Below are 25,450 nucleotides of genomic sequence, written 5' to 3'. Positions count from 1 at the left end.
AAGCTTGGAGCTTATGACATGATTCTTCCTCCTTATTCCCAAGCTGATCAATAATCTAGTCAAAGTTTTTCCCTTGAGTTAATTCCATCAATAATCCAAGACAAGCTTTTTGAATTCTTCAGCTTACAATGCAAACCATTAAATGGTCCAAGATGGCCATCACAAGTTATAAAAACATAAAAGAAGTCAGTATATTACATATCTCTTACAGAACAAAAATAGCTATAAAAAGCCATAATGGTTAAGGTTATCAAACTAATGTTTTTCACTATGGAGGGGTCTGAGATCCTTGACCTTAAACCTTACTCGCAGGTTTATTTGCACTAGTGTATTCTGTAACTGCCACCCTGGCCTGGGGAGCTACATCCTCCTAGCTGCAGTAGAATATCTAGGACAGTTACACTGGAAACACTTGGCCTTAAAGCTATGGTCTCCCTCCCAGAGGCCTCTGTCCTCCACCTGAATGCTAAGTCTCCACTAGTTTTGAATTTCAAAATTCACAAGCTTGATTTTCTTTGTGTACAAGTATAGCAAAAACTAAGTAAAGCTACATGAATCCCTGTGTCTATGTTTTGTAAAATATGACTGTTAGAATTTACTGTTACTTAATCTAGGTAAGCAGGTTTAGATAAAGGTATGTTTTATTATTCAGTACAAATCAAAAGAAGATATAATTATGGATAAAACAAAATGAGATAAGCATCAAATTGTATATTTGGATAATTAAGTTTAAAAGAAAACAATTCACATTTTAAATAAAATATTCACTAGTACAAGCAATTAAAGAAGTCAACATATTGTATAAGAACCTAGAAGCTGATTTTTTGCAAATACGTCTATATAAAATGGGCCAAAATTAGAGTTCTCCTTGAAATGTTCATATTAAACATTCTAACATTATATTTTTCAAGATTCAAAATGCTTGGCATATGTAAAATCTATTAAAATGCACATAATTTATCTGAATCAACATGAAAATATACCTAATAAATAATGCTATTCATCTGGATCTTTTAGTTCTCCCTTAATATACAAATGTGTTTCTTTTCTCCAAAATACAGCAGCTGGGAATGAAAGGAAGATTTCAAGTGATCATTTTTACATCATATTCCATCATCTTTTCACTAGTTTCTCTGAGCTTTTCTTTGAGAGAGCCCCTTTCTTTAAAGGGAGGCTTCTTTTGAGACCAATCCATATTTCCATAATCCACAGTGCAGTTTCCTCCCCTTCTCCCCAGGGAAGGCTAACCCCCACATCCCCAGCCATGGCTTACAACTGTCATTAAGCCCTGTAACAATAACAAGACAACAAAAGAGCTAGTGGGCATGAGGCTGCCTAGTACCATATGTTGACCAAGTCCAGTATCTTTAGCTGATAGGGAATATTTTTAAATCTAAATGATTTAATAGTAAAGTACCTTCACATCCCTTGCTTTCCCGAACCAGTGAGCAACTTCATTCTTTTCAAAAGCTTATCTACTAAGGATGCACTGAGAAAGGAGCAAACAATTATCAAGAACAGAAGGGTGAAATCAGTTAGTGGGGACTCAACTCTTCCCCCAATTCAACCTAAGCCTAAAGCGTTTCTTAAGACTCACTTTTAAAGTAGCATGCAGATCACACAGTAGCATAGTCCATGTGAACCAAGGAGCTTCTGTCAACCAGAATAGTCATTACTTCCATCAAGAAACAGCTAGGTACCTAACTTGGTTTCCATCTTTTCACAGTCAACCATCTTCACCTTCTTTTTTAAGTAAAAACTTAGATGTAGCAATCTGAACAGCCTGAGCAAACCCTCCAGCTAGGACTGCACACTGCCCAATCTGTTTGGGAGGGTTACATCACTCTGGAAAAGTCACTGGCCCCACTCTGCATCTCTCACACGAAGAACTAAAGCTCAACTTTCCTTTTGCTGACAAAAACATTTCTCTAAGAAACTTGTATTTATTTCCACCTGCATCACATATGACTTTATTTCCATAGGCTGCAGGGCACAGTGAGGCCTTCCTATCTGGGCTAAATAATTTGTAGAGTTAGAATATAATAATTTCACTGACAAATAAATATAAAGATGCTACCTCTTAGAGCCTCACTAAAGTGAAACTTTTCACTCTTCAGCAGAGCAGTTATATCATTTTTACAGGGATTCAAATATATCATCTCAAATGTTTCTTAAATACTTATTTACTGCAACTTTGTGAAACCACAATTTGTGCCAGCAAATACCTACTCCGTAAAACCAAACATAGAAAATATCATTGTCTTTCCAAATTAGCTTCCCACAGTTGTCAATAAAAATTTTAATTTCAACAATTCAAAATAAAACATTAATACAGTAAAATAAGAGTGTGGTCATGTTTTATATTAAATTCTCTAACATTTTACTGGCAGAGGAAATAAATGTCCCTGTAAGAGTTGACAATCTGGTTCTCTTCTTGAGGCACAGCAACACAGCAAGAACATAACACTGAATAGTCCTACCAAAAGCATACTGACAAAACAGGATTGACATTTTAAGGTTACTAAAATAGTTTCAAAATGTTTGCAATATAAAACAAAGTAAGCACCTAAATACAATTAAAACTGTTTTAAACTTGTTTAAAACGTTTATTTTAAACACCCAAAGTTTTAAAACATAATTTAATAGTCTATAACTGGTTTGATTATTTTTCTAATGCTAGAATCAATAAATTATTTCTGAATAATTTAAATCTTCATAAATAAAAATCTTCACACTAAATAAAATTACAAAATATTCAGATATCAATGCTGTTCAGCTTAAATCGTGAAAATCTTTGCATTATCCAAATCCCTTTTAAATCAAGCAGGGAGAGAAAGATGAATAAATAAATGGTCACATGTTTAAGAAGCATTGCTTCTACACCGCACAGTACGACAGCTACACATGGTTGAACATAAAAGACTGTGGAGTACCAGAGTTTGACTGTCAGGCAGCTAGCTAGCAGCCTCCACATAAGAAAGCCTCAAAAGGCTACAGCCGAAAGGCATACATGAAAAAGTATTTCTTTCCCTATGATAGACTTAACATAATTTAAACTTTCCAGATACTTTCTACAGGATTTGCTACAGGACCAGCATATTACTAACTTATTGACATGATGACAGTGACTCTGGTGTATGCCCTTTTGCAACAGCATTTCTAAGAGCAACAGAAATAAAAGGCAGGAGGAGGAACCTGGTAGGAACTTGTCATTCAGTCGGTGGTGAGCACTCTAACCTTCCATCTGCAAACTCCTCAAGCTACATCATTCCTTCAGACTTTGATGAAACTCCACCATATTTACAATAGCCCTGACAGCTTTCTAAACTGAAGCTTACACAGAGCTCCTGGACTAGACTTCCTACAACACTAGTTACCTGTCTTCCCACTGTGGTCAAGATAACCTATAGTGAGTTTACTCAGTTTTCTTTAATCTCTCACTCACTCAGCAACCCAAACATTTATTCACACTTTATTATGTGCCGGCTATGGTGGCACGTGGTAACCAGTGGAAAAAAATGACAGACAGTGAGGTAGGAAACAGGTAAGACTATATATATATATATATATATATATATATATATATATACACACACATATATATATAGTATATATAAATAGTATATAGTATATCTAGTACATAGTGTGTGTGTGTGTGTGTGTGTGTGTATATATATATATATATATATATATATATATATATATATATGTAGATGTATATAAAGGGGCTACAAGATCATACACAGGTTGCTGTAGAAGCTCAAGAGAGCCTTAGAAGAATTAACCTCCAAGCTGGGGTTTAAGATTAAGGAGAAATCTCAGCAATATGGTAGCCCAAACAAGACCTGGTTCAAGCTAATGAAGTTCACATGACAATGTGAATGATCAAACTCTCCTAAAACCCCACCCACCACTAGATTAAGAGCTACAGGCAATGAATGACCTCTAAGAGAGAGAAAATCAACCTTCCCCAGGGATGAGCCCCTTGATCTGCTATCCAATCCCAAGTGGTCAGCCCTAAAACATACATTTGAGCAACACTAACTTGACTCAGTAAGTTTATATTTACATATTTATATGTATGCATATATTAACAGTAGTAATTAAAGACAACAGAAATAACATAGGAACATAGAAGGAGTCTTTGGAGGAACAGCCTGGGAATAGTGGATGTGGGGAGCAGGCTATGATAACAGGGGATTGAAGATGATCAAAGTGTATTTACATAGGTTTGAAATGTCATAATGAAACCTAGTGTTCTACACAATGAATAAATGCTAATAAAAAATTTTAAAGACCATGAGGACACTTTCAATGTGGTGGTACACAACTTTAGTCCTAGCACTCTGGAGACAGGCAAAGCGGGATCTGTGTGAATTCAAGGCCAGCCTTGTCTACAAAGTTAATACCCATCTGGTCACTTCTGAAAACTTCTGTATGTTCTCCACACGTTTTCTGTCTCAAAGTTAATCAAGAAAAAATAATTGCAGCTATTCATATACAGTACCAGTAGTTCATACTAATAATGTAATGTTTCAACTTAAAATGTTTTTAAATTATGTTTCCAACCTGGTCTCCAAAGTCCTCTGGGAATTTCCACAATACCACAGGATCTGCAAACAATTGACATAGATTACTAAGAAAAATTGGAAGATGTTTAAGGCAACAATTTTGCTAATAGTCTTATAATGATCAATAACAATGGCAATTCATTTCTTTTTTATAAAATTAAATATTTTGACATTTAGGTTTAAATAATATTAGAAACAGAGTCAAAGGAAATTTATATAAATTACTAAAACCATTCCTTTTAGTAAGCTATTTACTTGCATGTCTCCTTCCAGCCCCACTGACTCTCAGTGTTGGGGCAGAGCTTACTAACACTCTGAAAAGTGTGTTCTGAACAATACATTTTCAATATAACTACTTATAAAAACACTAGATTGCATTGAAAATAAAAATATAAACGTAGTAAAATAATGATGATGATGATAATAATAATAATAATAATAATAATAAAATACAGCCTCAAAGACTAAACCAAAGCAAACTGTCCAAAAATTCCATTTTACATTCCAATTAAGAATATCTGATCAGTACTCTATCAGTTTTAAACTCTCATATTTAAACTCTAGAGTAATATTTAAGTTATACATAAGCTACTAGGCAGATTTAAGACAGTTTTTTTAAATAAATTTGATTTTGCAATATATTTTAAGAAACAAAATATAATCTATATATATATATTAATTTCTAGATACAGAATAACAAATCAACAGCTTTATAAATATTCATACAAGTTTTTATTTTCAAATTTCTGAAGTTCCCGTTTTAAAGGTGGCAAATGATAGTATTGTTAGCTTTAATTAGTACTAATAAATATTTTGACCATATTCTTAATTCTGACAAAAATAAAGCTGAACATTTCAAATGGGACTTGAAAGGTCACTCACATGGATTAACAGAATTTCTGGAAAAGGCTGCTGATAAACTACAATGCCTAGTGCTGCCAGTCTGACAAAATCTAAACTCCACTCCAAGTCAAGAACTCAGCGGCCCAAAGACCGTCTCCACTCCATGTATCCAGTCAGTGGACACCCACAGCTCTATTTCACAACTGCCACCATTTTACACTACATTTGTAAAAATAAAAATCAGGGTGCAGAATTTAAATAAAATCCATTAAACAGCTAGCGACACTTTTAAGCATTCACTGGCTAATGTTATACTTCCACATGAAAGTTCAACGGGGTTGTTTTTCTAAGATTCTAACTTTCAAACAAACAAACCATTCTTTCCACACGAAAAAATTTAAATTAATAATAACTAAGGAGTTACATTTTTCCACATAAATCAATGTAAATAAGCCATGTAAAACATCTTGTATAAAACAATATAGTAGAAATTTATGCATATTTTGCAAAGACAGACATCAATCACTCATCCTCATTCACATAAAACAAATGTTTACAATTCTGAAGTTCATGTGAGAAACATCACAGATCAACTGAAAACCCGCAGGCAGAATTATCTTGCAGGTCCTGTAGATAATTACGTTCCCAAATTGTATAGGTTTATGTAGCACTTTTATTACCAAAACTGAAGGCTGTTAAGGTTTGAATGTCATAAAACAAAAGTATGCAGGAGAATTTTCATGAATAAAGTATGACAGTCAACGATGGTAATAAAAACAGATCATCATACAAAGCAGGCTAGTCACAGAGCACAGAACAGCTTCCGTGCAGCACAGCATCGCTCCATCCAGACCACTTTATGGACAGTGCTCTTCCCTACAGGCTGCACTCACTAAGTATGCTTTAGCTGCCTCGCGGTTCACACACCCCTTGTTCATCCATTCTTTTTCTCTATATACTATACTTCCACAGAAGTGAAACAAATGAGTGTATGGAAAGGTTTATTGGATTAAATGTCTAGTGGAAAATATCCTATTTATTTTCATTAAAATAATCTCATCCTTCAGCAGCATGCAAAATAGTATTAGAATCCTGTGCACTGACATTAGAAACGGATTAATTTAGTTACTGCTTCTGTGGTTATATTCCAACTACATATTTGTAGCAACTTTTCAGAATAGTGCTAAGGAACAAAAGACCTGAGAAAAATAATCCAATTTTGCTACTTCCAACAAAGCATGAGTTTTCTCTCCCCTGTGGATTACTTCAGATCCTCAGCCTGATCTGTCAGGGCCGATTTTATGCTGATCTTAGGGGTGAAGGGATGAGAACTGTGGGTGCGGCTGTGAAGCGGCTATGGGGGATACGTGCTGTTCTTCCCACAGCCACAGTCCAGCGAGACTGCACATCCTACCTAGAAGCACTGTTGCTGATGGGAAGAACATGGAACTTCACTCCCACAAATCTGTTGAAATCAGTGGACCTGTGGAGAGCAAGAAACTACTGTCTGTGTATGAGCACCATGTTTTACAGTATAATTTTTGAAAAAGAAAATAAGACAAACTCTGTGGTACAACATTTCATATTTTCTAGCCCTTAATGAAAAAATTAAAATGCCTGAAGAAAAAATTAAGATGCCACTAGTGTGGATTACATGAAACCACCAAAAAAAGGAATAAAAACATTTCTAGTTTCCATAAATGAATAAAATCTCTCTGATTCTGAGGAATTCAAAGATGAATTAGAATATTAAATTTATAATTTCTTTATAAATAAGGATTTAGAAAACCATAACGCAGATACTATATACTTCTGGAAAAATTAGAATATGGTATCTTTGTATTTTGGTTGAGGACTAATTTGTTTTGATTTTTACTTTATGTATATAAATGTTTTGCCTGCATGTATGTATGTGCACTACATATGTGCTCGGTGCCCAGGGAAGTCAGAAGAAAGCAATGAATTTCCTGAAATTAGAATTATAGACAGTCGGAGCCACCTGGTAAGTGTTGGGAACCAAACTGGAATCCTCTACAAGAACAGCCAGGGCTCTTAACTGCTGAGCCATTTCTCAAGCTCTTTGGATATAGGTTTTTCCATGCTTGATTCATTTATATTGTAGAATGAAGTATATGTACAAGGAGAGTGGAATCAAACGTGAGAACTACTTAGTCTCATTATACAGCTAGCTAATTACAACTGGAGCATTATTGGCTGAGAGTAAAGGAGAGCTTAACCTCAAAGTCTTGCCAATAATAAATATCCTTATTGCCCATCTAACTAAGATCTACCTAAGTCATTGAAAACTAAACCCACTGCCTTCTGATTCTCCAGAGCAATCATGGGCAAAATGTCGCAGACTGTCTAAGTTTTGTGCAAAGCATTCTTTTACGAAGATTATTATAGGACAATTCAACTCAACTTGAAGATTCTTTCACTTGATAAATCCAAAAAAAATGCTGCTAACAAACAATTGTCCCTTATAAATAAATGAATAAAAATTATTAAATAAAAATTAGTAACTTTTGGAAAATGTATTTTTTTACTTTTTTCACCTATAATCTGAGATACTATCTTGAAGTTAAAACAGGATCCCATTTACAGAGAAGAAAGACATTAAATAGAAAGCACATACAAGTAGGTTATGATTGTACATGCCTTTAATCCCAGTACTTGGGAAACAGACCTCAGAGGTGGAGCTCTGTGAGTTCAAGACCAGCCTGGTCTACATAGTGACTTCCAGGACAGACAGACTGTCTCAAAAAACAAAAACTCTCCCCCTCTCTCTATCTCTCTCTTTCTTTCTGTCTCTGCCCGCCTCTCTCTCTCTCTCTCTCTCTCTCTCTCTCTCTCTCTCTCTCTCTCTCTCTCTGTGTGTGTGTGTGTGTGTGTGTGTGTGTGTGATGTATGACACACCATTTGGGAGGCAGAGACAGGTAAGTTCTTGGCCAGCCAAGTCTAGGATAGTCAGGCCTACAAAGAGAGACCCTGCAGGAAAAAAAGGGGGAGAAGAGAGAAAGACATGGACAAGAGAAAGAGGGCAAAGGAAAGGAGAGAGGGAAGAAGGGAGGAAGGGGAGGAAAGGGAGGGAGGGGAGAGAGGGAAGGGAAAGGGGAGGGAGGGGGAAAGGACAAAGGACTAAAGTAGCCATGAGGAAATGTAACCTAATTTAGAGAGTCACTGAATGTCAGGCTTTGTGGGCAAGTTTACCTCAACATGACACAGGCTAGAGTCACTTGAGAAGTGGAAACCTCAATTAAGAAAATGCCTCTAAAGATCAGGCTGTAGACAAGCCTACAGACATTTTCATAATTAGTGATTGGTGAGGGAGGGCCCAGCCCATTGTGGGTGGTGCCATCCCTGGATTAATAGTCCTGGGTTCTGTTTTTAAAAAGCAGGCTGAGTAACCCAAGAGAAGCAAATCAGCAAGCAGCATCCTTCCGTGGCCTCGGCATCAGCTCCTGCCTCCAGGTTCCTGCCCCATTTCCCTCGATGATGGACTACAACGTGGAAATGTAAGCCAAATAATCCTTTTCCTTCCCAACTTGCTTTGGTCATGGAATCTCATGGTGTTCCATAAGAATATTACCTCTAACTAGGAAAGAGGTCCTGCAAACTGAATCTAATCGTCACCAATGGATAATCTGGGCAGCAGAGAATATTCTAGACTGGAGAAACAGTATATATGATGACTGGAAGAATAAAACAAAACCAAGTATCATCTGTAAAAGTAAGCAAAATTTACCGTATCAAGAATATAATGAACATAGCAGAGCATATGTCCTTGTTAAAAACAAAGACATCCTGAGTTTTGCAGGCAAATGGATGGACTAGAAAATATCATCCTGAGTGAGGTAACTCAGACCCAACAGGACATGCACGGCATGTACTCACTGATAAGTGGATATTAGCCAAAACATTCAGAAGATCCATGATACAACTCACAGACCGTAGGAAGCTTAACAAGAAGGAAGGCCCAAGTGTGGATAACTCAAACCCACTTAGAAGGGAAAACAAAACTATCATGGGAGGAACTGGAAAGGAGGAACCTGGGTGCTGGGTGGGAGAGGGGAAGAGGAGGGAAAATGGGAACAGGATTGGGTCTTGGAGGGGGGAGACAAGAGAGAAGCCCTCAGGGCAAGGAGGGAGAGTTAGGGGCCAGGGGGAACCTCTAGAAAATCTCAGAGAGCTGGGATGGGTGAGGCTACCAGGACTCAATGGAAATGACATCAGCCAAAATGCCCAACAGTAGGGAAATGGAACCTGAACAGACTACCTCCGGTAGATAGACAAGGCCCCCAGTTGAGTCAGGGAACCAACCCTATATTTTCAAAATTTTTGACCCAGAATTGTTCCTGTCTAAAGGAAATGCAGGGCCAAAAATGGAGCAGAGACGGTAGGAAAGGCCACCAAGTAGTGACTGACCCATCTTGAGCTCTATCCCATGTGCGAACACCAAACCCTGGACACTATTACTGATGCTATGTTGTGCTTGCAGACAAGAGACTGGCATGGCTGACCTCTGAGAGACTCTACAATCAGCTGACTGAGACAGATGCAGATAATTACAGCCAGCCATTATATTGAGGTCAGGAACCCCTATGGAAGAGTTAGGAGAAGGACTGAAGGAGCTGAGAGAGATTAAAACCCCATAGGAACAACAACACAGTTAACTAACCCGGACCCCTGGGAGCTCCCAGAGACTCAGCCACTAACCAAGGAGCATAGTCCCAGGAGAGGGCACATAGGCAGAAGAGGACTGCCTTATCTGGTCTCAGTGGGAGAGGAAGCACTTAATCCTGCAGAAACTCACACCACCACCACCACCCCATCCCCCCCACCCCGCTAGAGAAGAGGGGTGCTGGCTGGGTGGGAGAGCACCCTCTCAGAGGAGGGGAGAAGTGGGAGGGATGGGATGATGAACTCAGGGAGATGTGATTAGGAAGGGGCAACTTGTGGAATGTAAATAAAATAAAAATTTGAAAAAGAATATAATGTAGCAGGGAGAGAGTATGAAGGGGTGGGGCTGGATTGGTCAGAGAAGTGGCAGCAACCAAAGAAGAAAAAACATCTAGGGCTATTCTGGGTTTTTTGCTTTTCTATATGAATTTGAAAATTGTTCTTTTAAGATCTGTAAAGAACTGTGTTGGGAGTTTGATAGAGACTGTGTTGAATCTATCGATTGCTTTTGGTAAGGTGGCCATTTTCACTATGCTAACCCTGCCAATACAAGAACAAGGGAGATCTTTCCATCTTCTGAGATCTTCCTAAATTTCTTTCTTCAGGGACTTGAAGGTCTTTCACTTGCTTGATCGCAGTTACACCTAGGTAGTTTATGTTATTTGTGGATACCGTGAAGGGTACTGTTTCCCTAACTTGTATCTCAAGCCATTTATCACTTATATAAAGAAAGGTTCCTGATTAGTTTGAATTAATTTAGTGTCTAGCCACTTTACTGAAGGTGTTTATCAGCTCTAGGAATTCTCTGGTATAATTTTTCCATCACTTATATATCCTATCATATCATCTGAAATAGTGATACTTTAATTTCTTTTCCAGTTTGAAGACCACCCGCAGTAGCCAGACAGGGATGGGGACACCAACCCACCTTCAAAACTTTTGACCCAAAATTGGTCCTGTCTAAAAGAAATGCAGAGACAGAGATGGAGCAAAGACTAAAGGAATGGTCAACCAGTGACCACCCCATTTTGAGACCATCCCATCAGCAGGCATCAATCCCTCACACTATTTTTGTTTTGTTTTGTTTTGTTTTGTTTTGTTTTGTTTTGTTTTGTTTTGTTTTGTTTTGTTTTGTAAGAACAGTTTATTGAAAACACTGAACAGCCGGACGTGGTGGCACACGCCTTTGATCCTAGCACTTGGGAGGCAGAGGCAGGTGGATTTCTGAGTTAAAGGCCAGCCTGGTCTACAAAGTGAGTTCCAGGATAGCCGGGGCTTTACAGAGAAACTGTCTTGAAAAACCAAAAAAAAAAAAAAACACTGAACAAAGAACAGTGAGCTAGACTGCTTTTCAGATTTGGAAGGTGTACTTATCCAAAACAAAATGTCCTGGAGATGTGAGCTAATCTAGACATGAACATCCTTTGTTTTATATACACCCAACACATAGTGTCCTTAGTGCCCCTGTGTTTTGATTGGGACCCTCATGGAGCTGTGGTTGGGAACACTCACCTTCCTCAGTGCACAGATAAGTGGTCAGTGCTGCTGCTTAATCCCTCACACTATTAATGATGCTATGTTGTGCTTGCAGGCAGGAGCCTAGCCTCTGAGAGGCTATACCCAGCAGCTGACTGAGACAAATGCAGATACCCACGGACAAACATTGGATGGAGGTGGGGACCCCTATAGAAGAGTTAGGCAAAGAACTGAAGGAATGGAAGAGGATAGCAACCCCATAGGAAGACCGACAGTGTCAAAGAACATGGACCCCTGGGAGCTCCCAGTGACTGAGCCACCAACCAAAGAGCATACATTGGCTGGTCCAAGGCCCCCAAAACATATGCAGCAGAGGGCTGCCTTGTCTGACCTCAGTGGGAGAGGATGAGCCTAATCCCACAGAGACTTGGTACACCAGGGTTCTGATAATACTGGGGGGAGGTGACCCTCTCAGAGGCAAAGGGGAGGAGAGATGTGGGAGGAACTCTACAACAGGGGACTGGGAAGGGGGTCAACATTTGAGATATAAATAAATAAATAAATAAATAAATAAATAAATTTAAAAGAAAATAAAATTCTCAAGTGCTGCAGGCCACAGCAAGTTGATGGGAGCAGAATGACAGTCACAGTTACAGACATAAAGCCATAGGAAGAACAGCAGGGCCAGGGAGAGAGGCAGACAGAGAAGCTGTGGGATAAGCACTGGGCAAGAGGTTTGTGTCCAAACAAATGAACTAAGCAAGGCTGTACCTGACGAAGGCAGAGGTAGAAGATTCGGCTAGACTTCCCTTTCTTTGATAACAATATGTATTTGTGCATCCTGGCAAGAAATAATGACTTAGTGGAAAGACAGCAAAGAAGGGACACAAGACCCTTCAAAAGACAAGAGGAGAGTGGAATCCTAAGCAGCACAACAGCCTAGAGCTCGAATAGAAGCAAGAGTGTTTTCTGCTGTTATAGGACGAGGATATAGGTCGTGTAATTCTGAGTAAATTTGAGGAACTGGTGTGGCGGATTGTATGGAGAGGCTGGTTCCTCCCCACACCTTCATGCTATAGGAAGCTCTCTGAAGCAAACTGGATGTTCATGCCAAGTATTTAGTTTAGGTAACAGTTTAATCTGGCATCGGAGACCAACAAAGTGGGATTTCCCATCATGATCAATAGCCAAGTGGGAGAGATATCTGGTAGATCCAATCAACAGTCAAGTTTGTCAGCCATAACTGGTGTAAAGAGAACTTAAATATGTGAGTAGCTATGACTATGAATTAGTTATCACATTCTAACTTCAAATGAAAAGTAAACTTTTTCAGTAAAATCCATCAATGCTATGTATTTACCAAAATATACAAGTGCATTTTAAAAGATGTGTTTTCAGACGTATGACTGTTTGGAGACAGCATGGCTGAGAAGTTGGATAGAAAATGGAAGCACAAGTGAAATAACAAGCTGTGGCCCTGGGAGTGCTAACTCTCCCCGCACTGCATCAGGATGATTCTGTCACCACTAGAGACCATGCTGAAATCCACAAAATCAACCCACCTTCCCCAACTCTGGGCTAAAGTGAAGAACAGCCTCATCTGCTGACCTAACTGTCAAATGCCCTTCTTGTACAAGTGCTGTTGTGTAAGCATATTTAAAAGCATATACTTAGATGACCAAAGTAAAAATTATAATTTCTGTCATATCTGCCAAAGTGTTTCAAACTAATAATGATTGTGACTTTATATCCAGCCTGGTGCAAAGGGCTTAGGAAAGCATTCAACACCGTTCTGTGGGAACAGCTGAAGCTCCCAAGATCAGAACAATCAATGCTTTGCAGTTTCCCCAGCATGCACCACAGCAAAGCATACCTTTACAGGACTGTTGGAAAGATATCACTCACTCTGACAATTTAGTAATGCAAAGAAAGCTGGGATTCACATACCCACTCCGAAAAAAAAGCATTATGAATTACATAACATCACACATTTTAAGATCACAAGCAATATTTAAAAAAAAAAAGAAATTTGTTTCTGATAATTCAAATTAGAGTACACTCAATCTCAATAAAACATATAGTCAGATGTTTGTACAAGTTATTTTAAAGTTAACACATTGGACATAGTACTACCGGAGGATCCAGCAATACCTCTTCTGGGCATATATCCAGAAGATGTCCCAACCGGTAAGAAGGACACATGCTCCACTATGTTCATAGCAGCCCTATTTATAATAGCCAGAAGCTGGAAAGAACCCAGATGTCCCTCAACAGAGGAATGGATACAGAAATTATGGTACATTTACACAATGGAGTACTACTCAGCTATTAAAAAGAATGAATTTATGAAATTCCTAGCCAAATGGATGGACCTGGAGGGCATCATCTTGAGTGAGGTAACACAATCACAAAGGAACTCACACAATATGTATTCACTGATAAGTGGATATTAGCCCAAAACTTAGGATACCCAAGATATAAGATACAATTTGCTAAACGCATGAAACTCAAGAAGAATGAAGACCAAAGTGTGGACACTGTGCCCCTTCTTAGAATTGGGAACAAAACACCCATGGAAGGAGTTACAGAGACAAAGTTTGGAGCTGTGATGAAAGGATGGACCATCTAGAGACTGCCGTATCCAGGGATCCATCCCATAATCAGCTTCTAAACGCTGACACCAATGCATACACTAGCAAGATTTTGCTGAAAGGACCCAAATATAGCTGTCTCTTGTGAGACGATGCCAGGGCCTAGCAAACACAGGAGTGGATGTTCACAGTCAGCTATTGGATGTATCACAGGGCTCCCAATGGAGAAGCTAGAGAAAGTACCCAAGGAGCTAAAGGGATCTACAACCCTATAGTTGGAACAACATGATGAACTAACCAGTACCCCGGAGCTCTTGTCTCTAGCTGCATATGTATTGAAAGATGGCCTAGTCGGCCATCACTGGAAAGAGAGGCCCATTGGACTTGCAAACTTTATATGCCCCAATATAGGGGAATGCCAGGGCCAAAAGAATGGGAATGGGTGGGTAGGGAAGTGGGGGGCGCTATGGGGGAATTTTGGGATAGCATTGGAAATGTAATTGAGGAAAATATGTAATAAAAAATATTAAAAATTAAAAAAAAGACGCAAAATAAACACCAGCCCATGGAAAAAAAATAAAGTTAACACATGATAGGTGATAGGCATGCCAATTACCAAGGTCTGAGCATAATACATTGAATACATCTATTGAGATGTCAGAGCTGCCCAATAAATGTGTACAAATACTAAGACAATTGAAATATATACTGTAAAACATATCACTAATACAAAACTTTATTAATTTCTTAAGGATCTGGCAAGCAGTTCTCTTAACAACAGTGTGCAACAAAAATACCAGGAAAGGTCTTACTAAAAGCCCAGGAAAGGTCTTACTAAAAGCCCAGGAAAGGTCTTACTAAAAGCCCAGAATGTTGGATCTTATCCACAGAACTTCTAATCCAGCATACGTGGGTCTAACAAGCTCCATGTGGCCCTTATCCTGCTCATTCTACAAGAATCACACCTAAAGAACTAATACTAGACTACATCCATCTTACAAGGATTAGCATTGAGGAATTTAATATATATTAGCTATAAATACTCTAACCTATGTCAGTAATTCAGAATCCTCTGTATTTTTTGAAGTTATATATGTGTATATATACACACAGAATCCAGTGCTGGAGTTGCTGGTGCCTGCAGGATGCCCAGCTTGTTATATGAGTGCTAAAATCCGAACTCCAACACTTCTGTTTGTGAAGCAAGTGCTCTTGTCTCAGAGCTCTCTCTCCAACCCCAGTGTGCTTTATTATGCACTTTTACATGCATGTCTTCACAGAACTAGGAAAACCACCATCAATCACAGCAATTGCATTAGGAGACGATGCCATAAAAAACACTACTGGATATTTTTAAAATAATAAATATATGATAAATGCTAACATCATAATTCTATTTCTAGGTCCCAGTGAAACGAGAAATTCAAGAAGAAGAAAGACCAAAGTGAGGATATTTCAATCATTCTTAGAAGGGGGACCAAAATACCCATGGAAGGAGTTACAGAGACTAAGTTCGAAGCAGAGACTGAAGGAAGGACCATCCAGAGACTGCCCCACCTGGGGATCCATCCCATAAACAACCACCAAACCCAGACACTATTGCAGATGCCAACAAGATTTTGCTGACAGGAGCCTGATACAACTGTCTCCTGAGAGGCTCTGCCAGTGCCTGGCAAATACACAGAAGTGGATGCTCACAGTCATCCATTGGATGGAGCACAGGGTCCCCAGTGAAGGAGCTAGAGAAAGTATGCAAAGAGCTGAAGGGGTTTGCAGCCCAATAGGAGGAACAACAATATGAACTAACCAGTACCCCCAGAGCTCCCTGGGACTAAACCACCAATCAAAGAAAACACATGGTGGGACTCATGTCTCTAGCTGCATATGTAGCAGAGGATGGCCTAGTCAGCCATGAATGGGAGGAGAGACCCTTGGTCTTGTGAAGGTTCTATGCCCCAGTATAGGGGAATGCCAGGGCCAGGAAGCAGGAGTGGAATTAAGGAAGGGGAGCAGGGGGAGGGGATAGGGGATTTTCAGAGAGGATACTAGGAAAGGGGATAACATTTGAAATATAAGTAAAGAAAATATCTAATTAAAAATAAATAAATTTTTTAAAAAATTGAAATGTTACATGGCATTTGTAGCTGTACCATTTCTGCAGCAACCACGGAGGACTACAGATTTACATGTATCCATCTATACACTTAGGTCAACAGTCCCTATGTCCCTAAGGTATATGTAAGTGTGCAGGCATTCCACTATCTAGATTATCAAGAGGGATCTTTCTATATGTCACACTCTTAGATATGTGAGGAAATACTTTATGCTGTATTTCTTGAGATGATTGATCTTATGCTGTTTAAATGGTTAGTTCCATCTAAATAACCAGGAGGATAGATGTCCACAGAGAACATCTGTGACATAAAGCCAAGGCCTCTGTTTTCATTGTTAACTCACATTTTCAAGAAAGAGTTCATGCTAAGATAAGACAGAATCTTGGAATTTTCTGGATGAAGGAGAGCCCTCCCCCAGCCTTTTCTGCATCCAGACCTAGAGCTGTGTGTCCTTTGTCTCCACGAGAAACACTAATGCAGCAGGGAGGGGCACAGGTGTCTGCTTCCCCTGTTGCTCTGCCGAATGCCACAAACACAGCTCTCTGCTCACTCATAGGGCCATGGCTTAAAAGGCATTCACAAGCGGGATTATTTTATTACTGTCTAAGAGAAGATATTTTCAGCAAACCAAATACTAAATTGTTCATTGTAAGAAAAGTTTAAATTCTGCAGACTTCATATCAACAGTAACTGAGTACATGTAGGGAGACCTAGAAAAGGCTCATAGTACTCATAGTACTCAAACTCCATTTCAGTGTGTCAGTAATAAAGTCATCATTTAAAACCAGAAGCTTACATCATATATATAATTGCAGAGGAGTGACAACCTTGTTTTAATGCTTTATATAACCAGCTGCAAAAGCAGGTCACACGGTTATTTATCACTTTACAAAGGTAATATACATATTTAAAGCAATTTTTTAAATGTGCTCATTTTTCACCTTCTTAAAAATGCACATAAGCAATTATCACATAAAGTCCAATTCAAAGTTCCCTTGTTGATGGCCTCATTCTAAATAGTCACCTGGATAACCGACCTACGCCTGTATGTTTTGCAACCATACACACAAAAGTATAATTTTAGCCTTACTAAACATTCCTGCTAGAATGGTATAAAATCCATTTCATAACTCAAAATAAGAATGCTCTTTTTACTTATATATTAGCAAACTCCAACTGGACAATGGAAATAGAACTTCAAAGAACCTCACGACAATATGACCCAGCACATAACCTATCAGGCACATCACTGTGCTTCCTCAGTTCCTTTTATACAAGACCTATTATGATAAAATGAAGCCCTCATCAATCACCTGATAGAGTAATTCCAAACTTAACCAAACAGGGCTAATGGGTGAGAATTGAATTGAAAACACCTTGACAAAGAAAGCAATTTCTTTTCTTCGCACTCCTCTGAAGCTGTGGGTGATCATGGTAATCGAACCATCAACAGTGAGGGGCCATCTGTCCCAAGGGCCCTTCAGGAGAGGTTTGTTGGTTTTTTTTGTTTTTTTTTTTTTAAATCAACAAACAAAAAAGGAAAGAATTGCTGTAGCACAGATGTTCAATCTTGATTAATCTATGACAAGGGGCCCACAACCGAGAATCAATGTTTTGACATTTTTCAGATACCAATCATTAAAAGCCAACACAAAAGTTTTTACAAGAAGACAGAAGAAAAAGTGAGAAGCTTGCTTGTGGAAAGATGCTCTGTGAGGCAAACCTGACAGACCCAGCTAGTGCAGCGTGGCCTCATCACCCATCTTCATGATTTCCTCAAAGGTAAGAGACAGTGCTTTGAGTTATTGTTAGTTGTTTATGATTCTTTGTACAAGGTATGACTTTAAAAAACATACTATTATCCACAATATTCAGTATATTTAACTCTTTGAACTAGTTACAAGAAATAACTTTATCATTCTGAAATATAAATTTAATCTATCATAAAGTAGATTCATTTATTCATAGCTAATTTAAACAATGTTCATATTACACCAAGGATTATGATTTGAAGCACAACTTTGGACCAAGCTTTCATTGTTAACACAAAGGTAATGAAGTAGAGCATACTCCTATACATAACAGAGGTCTTATTCATCTCACAATACGGAAGAGATCAGAATCAGAATCATACTAACTATAAAAAAATGAACTTGAAGGCAGGCAGGCAGACTAAATACACATGAGATATAGTTAACTGAGACAGACATAAATGACAACAATATTATGGAAGCACTGGGAGATGAAAGCAGAGAAGGAGAGAGAGAGAGCCCAAAGGATAAAAGGGAAAAGAAGGCAGGAAAGGAGGGAGAAAGAGACAAGAAAGGAGGAAGGGAGAAGGGAGAGGAAAAAACACAGGGACAAGAAGAAGAGGGAGGGGAAGAAAGAAAGAACAAAGAGAGGGGGAGAGGAAGGGGAAAGGTTTAGAAAAATAAAGCACAGAAAGTTAACTTTCTAAGTCAGTTTCGCTGTTACTCTGATAAAACACTAAACAAGAGCCACTTGGAGATGAGAGTGTTTATGAAATCATACAGATTCTGGTCTAGCGTTGAAAAAAATCCAGAGCAGGAGCTAGAGGCAGAAGCATGCAGACAGGAACAGAAGCAAAGACACTGGAAGGACAGGTGCTGACCATTACTGGCTCGTATCCTCAGACTTGCTCAGCCCCCAAACAGCTGGGAGGAGCCCTGCCCACAAGGAATTGTACCCCAACTCTCCCACATCAGTGATCAAGAAGACACCCACAACACACAAACAGGACAGTCTGGCAAAGGCAGTTCCTTCCAAGGTGGCTCTAGTTTGTATAAAGTTGGCAAATATGAACCACCACAGTGACATAAATCTGCTTCAAACTCTAAAGGATTAGACCAAAAGAGGGGAGTGTGTAGAATGGAAAAGGAAGAAGATAATATGAGAAGAATTAAAAACTTCCCCAAAGCTGATGAGGCACAAATATTCAGAGTGAGAAACCACAACAAAGCCAAGAAGGATTTCAAGAGAGACACTAGACACACATCACAGTGACACTACAAAAATAAGGTACAACTATTTCTAAAAACCTCCAAGAAATAAAAATTATTGTATTTATAGGACTGACAGCAGACTTCTTCAGAGAAGTAATGAAAAACATAAAACAGTGGAATAAATCCTCAAAACCTCTAAGAGTGTGTTACACAGAAACCATAGTTACAGGAATGTAGCTAAAATACACTTTCAGAACTGAAAGGAATAACATTTGGTAAAAGGCATAAACAAAAGTTAACAATGTGGCAGAACACAGAACCAACTTGCTCAAATGAATAGCTTCTCTATATACCAACAACACACTGAGGAGTGGGCACATACCATTCACAATAGCCTCAGAGAGTATCTAGGAATAAACCTCACCAAGAATGTAAAGGACCTCCACAATGAAAGCTTTAGACCTCCCTCTCAAGAAATATTTAAAAAGACATTAGAAAATGGAAAGGTAATAGAAAACAGGCAGTCAGATCTCTGAATTCAAGGCCAACCTGGTCTACAGAGTGAGTTGCAGGACAGTGAAGGCTACACAGAGAAACCTTGGGAGGGAGAGGGTGGAGAGAGAGGGAGGGAGAGAGGGAGGAAGAAAGAAAGGAAGGAAGGATGGATGGATGGATGGATACAGAGCCATAGAGCTATAGTAATAAAAACATTTGGCACCAGCACAAATGCAGACATAGACCAAAGGAACAAAATCAAAATATCCAAACTGAGTATCCATAACTGTAGCGATTTTATATGACAAAGATGCCAAAATATATGTTGAAGAAAAAAAACTCCAACAAATGTTCTTGGGAAAACTGGATGTCTATATGCTGAAAAATAAAATTGGATCCATATTTATCACCTTGCACAAAAAAATAACTTCAATCTCCATCTGTTGCAAAGAGTTTCCTGCAGACAGAAAGATTGTAAGAGTCAGAGGTAGTGGATGAGTCCCAGGAAGGAGGGTCTTCCAGGCACAACAGTGCAGATTCACATAAGAACCACCATATACAACACACGTACAAATTCACACCAGACAAAACCACATTGTGGGGAAGAAAAAGGCCTTAGTGAAGAAGCTGTTTACACTAATACCTCACAGACGTGGGAAAGTCAGTTTTCTCTAATGGAGTAATACTGGGTAGACCAACTACACTCTAGGGCAGGACAATCAGCAACAATCAGCCAACACAAAAGGAACTGGTTTTTAAAATGAGGAAAAGATAAAATAAAATAACCTCAGGAAAAAATCTTCCTAGAAGGTACTCAGAACTGTCATAAACTGAAAATAGGCATATATCTTTACCCTTGACGTCAGCATTTTGACTAATAAATATAATGCCAGTACTTAAAGAGGATTAACTTCCTAGAAAGGGAAAACTAACACTCTGAACATGCGCACTAATAATGAAGTCCTAGAGCAATTCTCAACCCATTTTCCTTACTGCATAAGTTTTACTTATTGGGGTTATCATTTAAAAGAGCCAATTGTGCAGTCAACTGTTCAGAACCAGGGACTGGCCTGGGAAGCAAGCTCCCCTGAGACGACGCTCCAGGAGGGCACCGCGGTTAGGAGGCCAGCTGAGCATGTCAGATGAATGCATAAGCATAGTCACACAGCACTGGTGACAAGGAAGGCCTGCCCACGTGCATCAGGCTCCATTATGTCCCACTAAAGCAGACATGGCTGTGTATCTTCCCTATATACTCAGAGGTGGCTCCAGGTCTTCCAGCCTCCCTCCTAACTAATCCCTCCTAATCAGCATGACAGTACAACTAAATCTTAAAATAATTTAATCCTTTGCTTCTCTGCATAAAATGGCAAAGAGGAGAATGAGTAGTTACCATCAGTAATTTAAAACAAACCTCACATTCTGTAGCTTCTTCCTTTCCCTCAGACATCACTTCCTATACGGAATGTAGTGTTCTCAACTCTTGACAACAGAAGGACCTAAGGAACATCACTTCCAGAACATGATCCCTCGGCTCCAGGGAGGACATTGTTAGGCATCTGGGAGTTTTGGTTGTTGGTTTGCTGTGGTTTACTTCCCCAAACAAGGTTTCCTGTACTTCCCTTGGCTCCAGTGCATACATTATTAGGCATCTGCAATTTTTTTTAATTCCCCCAAATGAGAAGTTTACATTAGAATCACTGCCCTAATTTTCTTGTAAAGAAAATAATCTTGCCAGGCACTCGTGGCACATGCCTTTAATCCCAGCACTTGGGAGGCAGAGGCAGGCGGATTTCTGAGTTTGAGGCCAGCCTGGCCTACAGAGTGAGTTCCAGGACAGCCAGGGCTACACAGCAAAACCCTGTCTTGAAAAAAAAACAAAATAAATGAATTAATTAAATTAGATAAAAAAGAAAGAAAATAATCTCAAGGCCAGAGAGCTAGTTCTCTAGTTAAGAACACTTGTTGCTATTCTAGAGAACCCAGGTTCAGTTCCCAAAACCCACACACCGACTCACAACTCTCTGTAAGTCCACTTCCTGGTGACACAACTCCCTTTTCTGACCTCTGCTGGCACCAGACACACATGTCGCAATTACATGCATACTAGAAAACACTCATCCACGTGAAATAAAATCTAAAATAATAAAAATAAATAATAAAATAAAAATAAAAATACTAATCTAAATAAGTAAATAAATCTAAAAATGTTTTAAAGAAGGGAAAGATTTTAATGCTCTTCAGATTTCAATCACTCATAGATACTACAACTCACAGAGTGACATGCAGACAGTGCCAGTGTCACATTCAGAAGGCTTTCTATTGGACAGCATTTGGGCTTTCAAATTTTCTATTTAGCAACGTTAAATAGTCTATACAGATACACAAAAATCTGAAAATCTCCCAATCAGAAACACTTCTAGATCCAATCCTTCAACTCTGCCATGTCACAGAGGAAGCAGAAACCTTTGCAGAGAGAGAGGCCCAAGCACACGCAGACTTCTCCATGGAGAGAGGCCCCAAGCACACGCAGACTTCTTCATGCAGAGAGGCCCCAAGCACACGCAGACTTCTCCATGGAGAGAGGCCCCAAGCACACGCAGACTTCTCCATGGAGAGAGGCCCCAAGCACACGCAGACTTCTCCATGGAGAGAGGCCCCAAGCACACGCAGACTTCTTCATGCAGAGAGGCCCCAAGCACACGCAGACTTCTCCATGGAGAGAGGCCCCAAGCACACGCAGACTTCTCCATGGAGAGAGGCCCCAAGCACACACAGACTTCTTCATGCAGAGAGGCCCCAAGCACACGCAGACTTCTTCATGGAGAGAGGCCCCAAGCACACGCAGACTTCTTCATGCAGAGAGGCCCCAAGCACACGCAGACTTCTTCATGGAGAGAGGCCCCAAGCACACGCAGACTTCTTCATGCAGAGAGGCCCCAAGCACACGCAGACTTCTTCATGGAGAGCCAGATAGATGCTGGCCACCTCTTTCTGCCTGAGCCACTTAGCCGTCCACCTCGCTGCAGGAATGGAAGAGGCGGCAGGCAAAGCTCTGTCATACCTCCTTGCCTTCTTTACCCTGTATATCTAATCAGCTCCTAATCACTTAGTCTTTTTTTAACGTGGCTCCTCTCCATGCCTCCTCTTCTCTCTTCATCCCACACTGAATTCATATTACCTGACAAGTCTTTCTGACACATGGCTCCTCTCAACAGCTGCCATGAAGTTAATCCTAAGATAAACATGCTCTCCATAGGAAAAAAATAAAAAAATGTTCAGAGAGTCCTTGCTGCTGACATGGACAAAAGCTCCTTAAGGACCTTGCCACGGATGATGATTCTATCCGAGTCCGTGTCTAACATTACGTAGCTCCATATATTAAGACCGATTCATAGAGGCCAGATTCTGTATTTCCTGAATCCAGCCTTCCTATCCACTATCAATGTCCACTCAGCCCAGGCACCTTATCTTTCATACATTTAGTCCCAGTCCAAGGATTAACTTACACTCTAACACAGTGAAACCCTTTCTAGAAACCCTTTCCTGTTTGCACATTTGTGGAAGATCTACCATTGCTCTGAACTTAAGCCATGAGACCTTCCCAAACCCTAACCTGCAGCCTGTTGCCTTTGTGGTAATGTCCACTGCCTGTGCCTGCATTATACAATTAAAATATTTCATCTTCTCATAACTAAACCTTCTGAGGGCAAAAATCATGTTTTACACTCTAATGGTTGTTATATAAAGGTAACGTTTTTGGTTTTTTAATTGAAAGCGTCCACTCTTACTCTCTCTCAATTCAGCGCCATTATAAAAATAATCTTTACCTGCAAGAACTGAAAACTGTAACTCACAGTATCCAAGCTCTGCACTTTGAAAAACAGAGGTATAGCACACAGAATTTAGAAAACAGAGTGAAAATATTTTTTTATTTAAACAATTTTTATTAGATATTTTCTTCATTTACAATTCAAATGCTAGCCCAAAAGTCCCTTATACCCTCCAGTGAAAATAATTTTTAAGATATATTTTGTGTTTGTACATGCACATTTGTCTGGATTTATACGCACCAAGTATGTTGTCCCAGGAATTCAGAGAATGTTAGATCCCCTGAAACTGAAGTTATAGGTGGTTGTGAGCCCCTTGATGTGGATGCCGGGAACTGAACCTGGCTCTTCTGCAAAAATAGTGTGTGCTCAAACCATTTAGCTATCTCTCTAATCCTATAATTTACTACAACAGTATATTCCTTCCTTATAAACAGAAAAGATATTTTGAAGTTATTGCAAGGTTAAATGCATTTAGATAATTTATGCAGTGTTCCAACATGTTTGGTTCATGTGAATGAATGAAGTAAATCTACAGAGCACAAACACAAACCTGTGGAAGGAGACAGAGCCCATGCCATTTCTCAGGGCAGCGGGTACTATCTATTCTACTCATACGAAATGTGAGTGCGACACTGAAAAATTAAATTAGAAAGAAAATATTATTATTTGAGATTTTTACTGTCTTTCAGTTGTGTGTGTACCTCTGTGTGTGTGCGTGTCCATGTGTCTGTGTCTGTGTGTGTGTGTGTGTGTGTGCACGCACATGAGTACAGGGTGCCCTCTAAGTTCAGAAGAGGGTGCCAGCCAGCGCCTGGAGCTGGAGTTCAGGCACTCATGAGCAATATGGGTGCTGAGAACTGATTGGTGCAGGAGATGTAGGTCTCAGCAGTCAAGTCATCTCTCCAACCAAGAGCCATCTTTAGGACTAAAGCGCAGCTGGAGAGACTGCCCAGTAGGGCTTTGGCTGCTCTTTCAGAAGACCTGAATTCCCAATACCCACATGGCTACTCGTAACCATCTACAACTCCAGTTCCAGCGATCTGACAACCTCCTCTGGCCTCCTTGAGTACCAGTGATGCACAAAGTAAACATACACACATGCAGACAAAATACTCAAACACAAAATAAAAATAAATAAATCTTTTCTTCCAAAAAAATTAATCAAAAAGGAACCAATCACATACTTGAAATTTTTATAATCTGTTCTAATGGCTTTTAGAATCAAGACAGTGTGTTCTCTATGTTCATTTGAATGTTCTTTACTAAATATGGAGAACACGTGTAATTCTTGCTGATTCCAAGGTTATACTTTAAAATGAAATGAACAGGCATGATGCATATGCCTATAATCCCAGCAATTTGTAAGATTGATGCAGGAGGATTGCTGCAAGTCCCAGGTCTAACCCAGCTACACAGAATAGTCAAGGTCAGCATAGAATAAACCTTGAAACTTTCTCTCAAAAATGCAAAAAAATAAATATATAGCAGATTGTCACAAACCAGTTTACTTGAACTTTGCATTTTTAAAGTCAGAAACAAGTTGTTTAACTATAGTTGCCACAAACATATTATAGAAATGACATTTTGAGATGCCTTAATTTTATAGACATTTATATTTATGTAAATATCTCCAAATTGAATAGAATTTACTACCTTTAAAGGAACATGCTAGCTTTCACAAATGCTGGTGATACTGTACAATAACCCCAATGTGGTAGTTTAAATAAGAATGGTCCCCATAGGTGCATGTATTTGAATAAGAGGGTTATTAGAGGATGGCACTAATGGGCAGGTATTGGAAGGTATGGCCTCGGAGTAGGTGTGGCCTTGCTAAAGGAAATGTGTTACTAGGGTGGGCTTTGGGTTTCAAATGCTCAAGACAGG

General features: G+C 39.3%; 1 protein-coding gene across 2 annotated transcripts in view; it reads right to left on the bottom strand.

Annotated features, from left to right (window-relative positions):
• Dennd1b (DENN domain containing 1B) overlaps positions 1 to 25,450 on the bottom strand; it is a 222,215-nt gene that overhangs the window by 145,047 nt on the left and 51,718 nt on the right. For both annotated transcript variants that reach the window (XM_021163138.3, XM_021163128.3), the window contains exon 3: positions 4,570 to 4,613. In XM_021163138.3, coding sequence (XP_021018797.2) covers positions 4,570 to 4,613 — 44 coding nt within the window. The remainder of the gene's footprint in view (positions 1 to 4,569; positions 4,614 to 25,450) is intronic.

This window comes from Mus caroli, unplaced genomic scaffold (genome assembly GCF_978045245.1).
Source record: "Mus caroli unplaced genomic scaffold, Mus_caroli_1 scaffold_1, whole genome shotgun sequence".
Classification (NCBI taxonomy): Eukaryota; Metazoa; Chordata; class Mammalia; order Rodentia; family Muridae; genus Mus; species Mus caroli.
This window is presented reverse-complemented; position numbering and strand designations above follow the sequence as displayed.